Raw genomic sequence first — 10,193 nt, 5'->3', positions numbered from 1 at the left:
AGAGCTACTCCACCGAATTGAGGTGCTTCCATGTTCGAGCCCCGGACCAAGATTGGTTATTTTATTAGCTACGATGTGTCTGTGAAGGCTGTATAGATTTTATTTCCAGCCGCATGGCTGCGCCTGGTGAAAGTTAATGAGTAATCGCTAGCCTTCCTTTATAATCTTCGCAGCCTTGAAGGATTGCTTTGAATATCGTACTGACGTTTGCACATTAAGATACTGGCCATTTGGCTTTCGGCCAACCATTGCATAGTCGTCCTGGTTAGATTTGTAGTAAAGTGCCTTCCCCACAGAGGTTTGGCCCAAGGTTTGAACTCGGAACCAATAATTTTTGAACAGGAAGTTTCCATCGAAATCTGTAAATATTTCCTGTGTAACCGTGTCACAGCAGCTGAATGGACGCTAATGAATATCCTCTGTTATTGTATCAACTAAGTGCTACTCGTAGCCGCGGTGCATTAAATTCAGCATCCGCACATGATGCGTGCACTGCAGAGTTCGCTCTCTAGTACCGCCGGGCAGAATCTCGATGCTAGACTGCGTAGCAGTTTTCCCCTTACCTGAAGTGCGTCTTATTTGAGGCAAAATGCTGGTGACGTGTTTTTCGCCCTACAATGAGTGGATGAAAAAACCAATGCTACATGGTGCTAGTTGTCCGCAGATTCCCTTGAAGCTGAGAAATTGTTGATCGCCATCATGATCATCATCGCCATCAGTTGTTCGCGATCAACATAAGGCTTGATATTGTCAAATTGACCGGATAAAATCTGAAATAAACACAGTGTAATGCATCTAACTTATGCATTAATCAAATTCCTTCTATGGAGGGGGGGGGATGGGGGGATGGCGCTTTGTCAGGCATCTCACTGCCTTTTCGCCATTCTCCCAGACACTTGTACCTGTCTGAATAAACTTCTTATCTTATCTTATCTTATGTTGGAATGCATTAAGGACTGATACAATCTCAACAAATCTTTCAGCTTTGCTCGATGCAGACATGAAGTGCCCTTGTTTTCTTATGAGTTCAGATATTTTTCTTTCATAATAAGCAATTGCCAAATCAGCGTCTCTCTCGAGCTTCGAGTTTTATGATATGCAGGCCTGTCGGAATAGCTCAGCGAGCTGAAATAGGTACTGACGAAAACTCCATTATTTGAATAAATGTAATTATCACCAACTATGATAATTAGGGGTGGTAGAAGAAGTAAAATGTAATTTTATTAAATGTTCACTAGAAATGTGGTAGTGAGCTTCATTAACACTTCTACTAAAATTAAATAGTTTTCATCTCAATTTCTTTGGAGAAATCTACCCGACTGCTATAACAATATTTCCCTCGCCTTATATCGTCAAGTTATGTTGTAAAGCCGGTTTTTTAACACTCATATTTAGGTTTGCAATTTAACCTCCTGAAATGTCGGTGTTGTTACAGTGGGAAAATAAACTACACCGGGGAATTCTATTTCACAAACTTTACAAATATGTATATGGATCAAACACGTGAACAATACAACAGCCTCTATGCACGCCTTAGAGAAACAGGTATGGATTTTATGATTTTCTGGCAACAGTTTGGCGCGCCGTTTTTCGGACTTCGAAACATTTTCAATATTTTTCTTTTTCTTACCTCTGTCTTAATTTCCTATACCAGCACAGTTCGTTCCCAACATAGGTCAAGGTCGATGTCAAACTACGTGTCTACTAACTGATAAACAAAATTATAATTTTTCGCTGGACTACAATGGAAACCAACGTGCCGACGATTAGCAGCCAACGCTCTGCTTTAACTTCTTTGTAAAGTACAATAATCGCACCGATGCGCAAAATCTATTTACTTCTAGATTTTTTTGTGGAAGCTTCAATATAAGGTAACTGGAGGTATCCACTATGCCTCAAAATTATGCTGATTGACCAGCGGTTCAACTTGAAATGCAGAAAAAAGGATGTTTCACATAAGAACATCCACCATTTTCAAAGAGTATTTTCAATTACAAGATCCTTTCATTCGGCATAGCGGTGCAGCATTTCCGATTACAAGTAATTCGTGCTAACTTGGTTTACTAATAATGAGCTGGTAAATTTTTAACTATCATTACCATCGCTACTAAATATTTCTAGGCATCCAACCCCCTGTACGCAATATCCACATCAGTTTTTAGAATTTCGAAAATGCGGTTAACGGTGTGCCCCAGCAATTTTTGGTTATTTCGAGCATTTACGCGCGCTGAAGGGGTTCCTCGGCCTCAAAGCTTCTCGAAAGCGCTTGTAATATGGCGCGATGTAGCCAAAATTTGTTGCGCCACAGAGCAAAGGATAAGCTCGTTATTTTTATTCTAAAATCTGATGCGCATATTGCTTACGGTGTGTTACACAGCTCTCATTAATTAAGGAGCATAATTGTAATTGTGAAAAAGTTCATTATCAATGTTAGTTAACCATCCTGCCCGCTTTGCGCGCACTAGCTGCATTCTGATGTGCTACACCGGTGACAATGCTGGGCCGAAAATGCGCTCTATTAATCTACAAGGCCTATTTTTGTTTAAATTGTGCACTATGTTAGGTGAAGCACCCCGTGTTACACCCATTCGCACGCACGTCTGTCCTCTGCACTAGTAGCTTCGAAGTGGTTATTACTTCCCCTCAAGACCACTCAAAATATTCTCGCAGTGTATTCAGCCACACAGCATAGCAACCTAATTATCGTCTGGAAGTATTGCGCCTATATTAGGATACAACTTAAAAAAACAGCAGCTGCTAACACTGGGCCACGGTCCTTGCGTTTTGTATTACTCCGCTGGCCAATCCAAACAGTAAGCGAAATGAGCTTGTTAATGTTTGACTATATCAAACAATCCAGGTGTCAAAATTATAGAGCTGATGATCTTTTTCTTGTGGTAAGCTTCTTATTTACGTGACAAGAAACGTTTAATCAGCGGATTACTTTTTCGTCGTGGAGGGATACTGTGCGCGAGGGCTGAATGTGGGCGGAGCTTCACTGCAGACTTAAGTTGTATCCGACTATAAAATTGTTTATTCACCGGTTTGAGCAAAAGGAACGAACGATGCATCTGGGAAAAAATTATAAATACGTAACCTCATTATCTATTCATTGTGCGTGCTTTTTTGTAAAACAGATTGGCGTATCAGCAATAAAACGTCTCCCTACCACGAAAGCTACTGGAGTTGGAAAGCTTACCGTTTGAAATGTAGATCATCATTAGTGATGTTCAGAAGAAAAGATAACGCAAAGAAAATAATTGCCGATGTTTCCTTTTTTGCCATTACACAAGAGGCTTTTATGTATTTAGCATGGGATACAAACACATAACATTGGCCACTTTATGCTTCGTGCCAATTTCTAAACCCCTCAAGCTGTACGTTTACAGGTATTAGGGGGTGTTTTTTACTGAGCGGAAAAGAGTTGTTTACAAGGAATATTGTTTCCTACATTTCAGTTTTGGTAGTTCGAAACAATTTTTTTTTAATTATCGGGCAAAAAAGACGTTTCCATTCTTGCGAAAGAGAAATGTTGAATGCAGTGAAGGTAAAATTTCATTCGTCTCAGAGAAATTTCCAGACCACTCTAATTTGTTTACGCAGACTGCTCTGGCGCGCATGCCTGTTTCGTAAATACTTTTCATTTTCCCCTATGTCTTATTCATTGCTCATTCATTGCAGGTGAATGGCCCATGAATTATACACTCATATATTCTGATTATCGAAACTGCTCTATTTTTCGCATCCATCAGATACAAAAAGGTGGGTCCAATATGATTTTAAAAAATATATTTGCGAATGAATTGATAATTATTGCACTGTTTGAAACGCATCTGGATGATTAATCGTAAAAATTCGCAATACTGACAATGACACCTTTCTTTTAGCCGTCGTATCTAACGCGTGAACGCGGGTCAAACATCGCAGAAACTCTCACCAGCTGCGAATGCCGCTAGACACAAATGGTCGCAGGAGTAAAGCCGGAGAGCATGCACCCTATGTCCAACGTTTCTTTTGCGAATTTATTGAAGCGCTTTAAGAGGCAATGTCACAACTGAAATCGTTCTGGCAACTGAGCGTTCTCTCTTGCAATCTGGTGGCCACACAGATAGTTACAAAACTTCCCCCCACTTCACTGCAGAAACTGAGGTGTACCCGCGAGTTAAATATACAGAGACTGCTCTTTTAACAAATGACATTTCTAATTCCCTAGAGCACGACTACAGAGTTCTAATTTTTAGAGATCTATCATCAGTTTGTTCTAAGGTTAAAATTATTGAAAGATGCATTTTGTTCCGCACAGTAAATGGGGCATTGTGTTTCTATTAACGCTGCATATTGTACCTTCGGTATTAAGTGTCGCTGAGTATTCTGAGTACACTATAATTTTTGAACGGCTGTAAATTTAAAGGTTGGTTTTCTGTACTTGAATGCTTCGGATCTTGAGTGAGATTGTACTTACATACAAAAGGAAAGAAAATAAATTACTCTCTCTGCGAGTGCAGAGCGGTTCCAACTACAGAATCGCTGTAAGTTTTTTTTGAGGAAATGAAGAAAAAAGTATAAGTATAGTTAATAGGTAGGGTTGCTCTTTCATTAGCGGTCAATACAATCTCACGGGAAAACGACACGAAAGAAAGTAGGAAGTTCTGGCTCTCTTTCCAATATACCTAAGAGAAGGAAGTGGGTTGAAAGTTGAACAGTCGGAAGAATGAATCTCCCGAGAATGACATTTTCTTGTCAGAGAGATGGCATTTGTGGCGTTACTCGATTTTTTCACGTTTTCTATTGCAGGATCCGGGTGCATGGTCCTCCTCACCAATGCGACAGCTTATACTGGTATGCCTGAGCAGTGTAAATGCGTATTCGACGTCGAATGCCCCAATATTAACCAAACCACATTTGAGCAAGTGTTTAATAACAGTTGTCACAAAACGCCCGAAGGAGAGCTTATTTTCAAGAATGAACAGTTTTCAAGCTGTTGATCCTGGCTGTGAATATATTTGTGTCCCGTCTGTGTGCCAGCTTGGCACATTCTCAGGATTGAATGAGTGTCAGCAAGAGGCTAGCTTTTAACCTTTTCTTGACCGGCAGCCACTGTTCCTGGAAAGTGCGCCGCCGCAGTGTGTGTCATAATAGTTATGGTTCAAGCAATTTCTTTGCACGGTAGCGTATTGCGGCTCCTGCGAATGCCAAGTGCAGGCATTCATAGAAGGGAACCTTGAGAGCGGATTGCATTTCAGACTCTGTTTTGTACGTGCCAAGATTCTATAAGCTGTCGCTTCAGTGGGGTTGCTTCGGCGTGAAGAGAAAGGTTAAAAACCTTGGACACTGATCCACTCTCTCGCTAAAGACAGGCAAGGCCTGGACACCAACCGACCACCCCCTTTGGTCATTTGTTGGCTATCTTCTGGTTCAGCGTGTCACTATAAGTAGAGGGCATATCCTGCAAGAGCGGAACTACTGCCTTCAAACGCTCGAAGTGCGTCTGGTGCGCACACCATCACTGTGTATGGAAAAAAGGGCGTAGTAACATTTCTGTTTATATCTCTGGAAAACCCATAATGTCATGTGTAATAATTACAAAATAAACGTAATGAGGCATAAACTTCCGGACTTCATAACGTTCTTTCTGCGAGGCCAATAAGATTATAATAGGCAAAATGCATCACCTTTTCATCGCGTAGTCCGTAGACGATTATGAATATGACAAATTTTAAATCAACTATAGGCTACAAAAATTTTATTCTTCGTCTCTCGTATCAAAGAAATCGAAATGTCACCGGTTGGAGCGATTCTACAACATAAAGCTAAACAAACATATAAAGCCTACAGTCGAAAAACTGCATTTCAGAAATATACTGTTAAAAAAAGCCTGTGACCTTGCAAGGCTTTCTTTGTGCCGATAAATGTTTTGCAACTGGAGCTTCAAACTAATAAATATGAAATTTTATCAACGCATTCAGCAACCTACCCAGTAGTTAGCTCGAAATAACAATCAAGCAATGCTGAAGCTTCTTATTGAGGGCGTTATTTCATGACACGCGAAGATGGTAGCTTTCTTCAGTCGCTAAGCAATCATAATTATCATGCTTCTGACGAATTCTCCGAGACGCCACTGACCTCGCCTCTTAGCTAATCGTTTTCCTAGTGTTCCCGAGCCTTCATCGGATTCCATGACAACACCCAATGAGAAAAATGCACACAAAATATCCGAACGCCCACTCGTTTTAGGTCAAGCTTACGCCTTTGAAAAAACTGAGAAGCAGCGTTACTGACGCAGATTCGTGCACTTGGAAGCCATGCGGACAACAATTGCGTGGTTGTCATGTGATTATCGAGGCGAAATCTTTACTAAGCTATGTCCACAAGGCTAGGGCGTGTTCCAATTTGTGCGTCCGCGCCGTGGGTGTCGCGACGGCCGAAACGATTGTAACGATCCTGGCTTCGGCGGTTAACGCGGCTGATACTAAGCATAATAAAGGTAAAATTTCTCGACCACAGTAGATACGAAAAACATGCTGATGAACTGTAACCAGCCATGGTAATTAAAAAATAAGACATCAAAGAAATTATTTGCGAAGATGACCCGTCGCGTTCGCGAAGCCAGCGCCGCCGCGTTCGGGGCAGCGCGCGCGCAGCTGCAGACAACCAAGACGGGCGCGCGAGCGAAAGTAACAGAAACTAAGCTCTGTGTGCGACACGGCCCGATCAAAAAAAGGCATGAGACAAGGCGAGTAAAACAACGGGAGGCGGTAAACAAGCTTCCAATGAAACACAAAAAGTGCGTGTAGAAATCTACAAGTCATATATACCAAGACGTTTTGACATCTCAGTGAAGCATAGGCAAGATTTTATATAGCCGTCCGAAGCCTTGAAGACCTCCTGAAGCCTAAGCTAATGCAGCGCTATCTGCCGACCACGAAAGGTTTTCCTTGAGATTATAGCGCCCGGCGACGCTATAAAGCGCCGGCGCTGAGATCGGCGTTACAGCGCGCGCTAGAAAAAAATAAAGATGGACAGCGCGTGCTCGGGGCGCACACCCGGCACGGGCAGTTCGGAACTAGAAGCCTGCCACGCTGGTCGTCTCTCTCTGGTGCTCCGCTGCGACCCCGCAAAATTCTCAACAGTGGTGACCCGGTGAACCGTGCCTTCTACCCAGCGGCGTCCTAGCATGGCGTACTGGCAGCATCCAAGTTTCGACCCGCCGCTCCCGGCGTTCCGGCCTCCAGGCGTCGGCGGGTGGTTCGCCCAACTCGAGGCTGCGATGTACCTGAACGGCATCACCATCCAGCCGTTTAAACACGCAGTCCTTTGCGACATCCTCCCGCCCGACCTCCTGCGTCGGCTCACCTACTCTGCCTTCGGCGGCCGGCCATACGATGAGCTGCGTGCGGCCGTCCTGGCGGACTTCGGCGCCTACTACGTTCCGCCGCCGCTCTACGACGCAGCGGACCCGTTTTCGCCGGCGCCAGCCTCTGGCCCTGCACCGGCCTCGCCCGCGCCCACGCAACCTTCATCAGAATCCGCCCCGCCTCAGCAGCCCGTCGCCGCCTCGCCGCCACTCCAGTCCAGCGTCTCCTGCCCGGCTTCTTTAGCACCGACCGCACCAGACGCTGCCGCATCGCATCCGACAGCACATCCTGCTACTCCGGACACGCTAGCAGCACTGTGCGACGACTCCACGGCCCCAAGTCCGCAGCCATCTCCTCAGCAGTTCGGTGAGGTGCCTGGCTCACTGCGGTGTGCCACGTCAACGAACGCAGCGACAGATGCGCCTCGCGCCACCCTGTTCAAAGCCTCCGGCCATACCGCCTCCCATACGGACGATACAGCATCTGCGGCACAGCCCGGTGGGCAACTTCTCTCATCTGCAATAGTGCCGCCGTCAGTCGAGCTCTTCCTCGACGAGTGCCCCACTCCGCAAACTTCTGCACCCTACTGCGTAGCATCGCTGCCAGCAGAACGCTCACCTGCCGCCTCATCGCTCATTCCGCTGAAGCCGTCAGTCACTGACCTGAGCGATCGTGTTAAAGGCGAAGTGAGATTGCCGCCACCGCAGCATATGACACATACCAGCCCCACTACCCTGGCGACCACATCGCCTGCCCAAGAGGCCCCACCCCAAGCCCTCAGTACGGTCAACCGCTTCTCGGGGTCTGACCCTGGCAGCTCGACACTGTCGCAGCAAGCGTCTGTTTTGGTGCCTGACTTGAGCCACCTTCAGCAGCGAATGGTCGAGCTACCCACACCGAGTACTGCGGCAGTTGTCCATCCAAAAGCTGTGTCTTTTGCTCCCAGCCAGCCATCTGATGTAGCAGTCTCAGCTGCATGGCCTGTCACTGCAACAACCTTTTTGCAGCCACCTACCGCCGACCATGTTCACACGCGCATCATCCCTGGCCAACCCCTCTGGACTGTCGATCCCGCTTCACCCAAGCACCTGACAATGAGCCCTGCAACTTCCTCCGCCATATTCACGGCTCTCACCGTTGTGTCGACGGTCACACCTGTGCCAAATACTGTTACAGCTGCTGCTGTCGCAGCACAGCTGCATTCAGTCCACGGAGCCGTTTCGCCCATTCCAGCGCTTGTGACGACGTACTCGGCGCGCCACATTCCCACCGACACCAGCTCCAACGTCCCAACACCGACGACACTTGTGTCCGCGGGCAGCACCACAGTCGGTGACGGCCCGACCTTGGCCTTCCCTGCCCCCATGTCCTTTGTCAACTCGGCACCCAGCCCCATTCGCCCGTTGCGAAGCAGCCAGGCTCGTCCACCTGAGCCCGCGCACTCCACCCGACGGCTCTTCCCGGCACCTGACATGAACTTACTGGACTCTCCATCTCTGCCCCGTCGGCGCGCAAATTTCGCCGTTCCGTCTAGGCGGGGGGCCCTATAGCGCCCGGCGACGCTATAAAGCGCCGGCGCTGAGATCGGCGTTACAGCGCGCGCTAGAAAAAAATAAAGATGTACAGCGCGTGCTGGGGGCGCACACCCGGCACGGGCAGTTCGGAACTAGAAGCCTGCCACGCTGGTCGTCTCTCTCTGGTGCTCCGCTGCGACCCCGCAAAATTCTCAACCAGATCTTCTCGACTTCTAGCTGATACCTTGTTTAGCCGCAAAAAAGAATTTTAGCTCTCCTAACCTGCGGAATCTGATGCTGTTAGTTGGCTAATAGAAGTCGCAAATAGCTTATATAGATGTATTTTAGCCTCTTTGCATCGATGACAATGTAATGCTTTTAAATGAAAGGCATCTTACGAAGAACTCATTGTTGACGTCTCACAAGCAATAAGAACTGCGAAGTACAAACGTCTTGCATGGTTGAGAGACAAATTGTCTGCATTGAGGGTGTGTGAGAAAACTTGTTGTTTTGCTGTTTCTTGCCCTTCTTGTCATGACCTTTTTTTTTTGCTGTTGGCAGATTAAAGGTGTATTTGCTTCATCAGAAGTCCAAATAGCAAGAAATTAGTTCAGGAGATAATGCAGCAGTTTCTTTTCCAACAAAATTTTCCATATCCAGAGTGCAAAAGAAACTGCTGTGTAATTTTATGTTTTGACTGCCTGGTAACTAGACCTCTGCTAAGTGCAAAAACTATTTTAATCTTGGGACAGCTGGCCTAAATGCGAGGCAAGAAGGACAAGGGAGCACAGCAACAAGTTTTCTAACACATCCTGATTACACACATTTTTTTCCCGAGCGTGCACGAGATCTGTATCTTCTCTTAAGCTGAGCTCTTATTGCTTTTGAGACATCAAGATGAGTTCTTCGTAAAAACTTTTAACTTTGGCCGCTGCGTAATTATAGGAGAATTGTGGAAATGTGACAGTCTTGCAATGCCTTCTACAAGATTAAAGCTTTCGGCAGGCAAACTGTGTTAATTAAACGCAACCATAGTAGAACTACAAGTAAAATTCAGAATAAAGAAGCAAAAAGAAAGAATGTAGCTGGTTCTTAATGCAGGCACTGTGCTCAGTGCAAAAAAGAGCAAGACATAGCTTCAATCAAGGAATGAATCATTTCGTTGCCTCTATAAGACATACCTGCTACTTAAGTTTAAAAAAGTGAAACTTTGACTCAAAACACATGACATACTTCAAGAGCACAAAAACTGCCACTTGGTAGGAAGAGCTGACAGCGTTCTGCTGCATACATTGCGGGCACCAGACCCATGTCTCCCATTATG

The 10,193-nt window shown here is 45.7% G+C and overlaps 1 protein-coding gene across 1 annotated transcript; it reads left to right on the top strand.

Annotated features, from left to right (window-relative positions):
* The first annotated feature begins 1,489 nt into the window (after nucleotides 1-1,489).
* Nucleotides 1,490-9,898, top strand: LOC149333641 (uncharacterized). Its single transcript, XM_089558727.1, has 4 exons — nucleotides 1,490-1,545; nucleotides 3,682-3,762; nucleotides 4,795-4,839; nucleotides 7,163-9,898. Exons 3-4 carry the CDS (start codon nucleotides 4,822-4,824, stop codon nucleotides 8,903-8,905), a joined length of 1,761 nt encoding a protein of 586 aa, XP_089414853.1. The 5' UTR covers nucleotides 1,490-1,545; nucleotides 3,682-3,762; nucleotides 4,795-4,821; the 3' UTR covers nucleotides 8,906-9,898.
* The last annotated feature ends 295 nt before the right edge of the window (nucleotides 9,899-10,193 follow it).

This window comes from Amblyomma mixtum, chromosome 8, assembly GCF_055824585.1.
Source record: "Amblyomma mixtum isolate Tamu chromosome 8, ASM5582458v1, whole genome shotgun sequence".
NCBI classification, from domain to species: domain Eukaryota; kingdom Metazoa; phylum Arthropoda; class Arachnida; order Ixodida; family Ixodidae; genus Amblyomma; species Amblyomma mixtum.
This window is presented reverse-complemented; position numbering and strand designations above follow the sequence as displayed.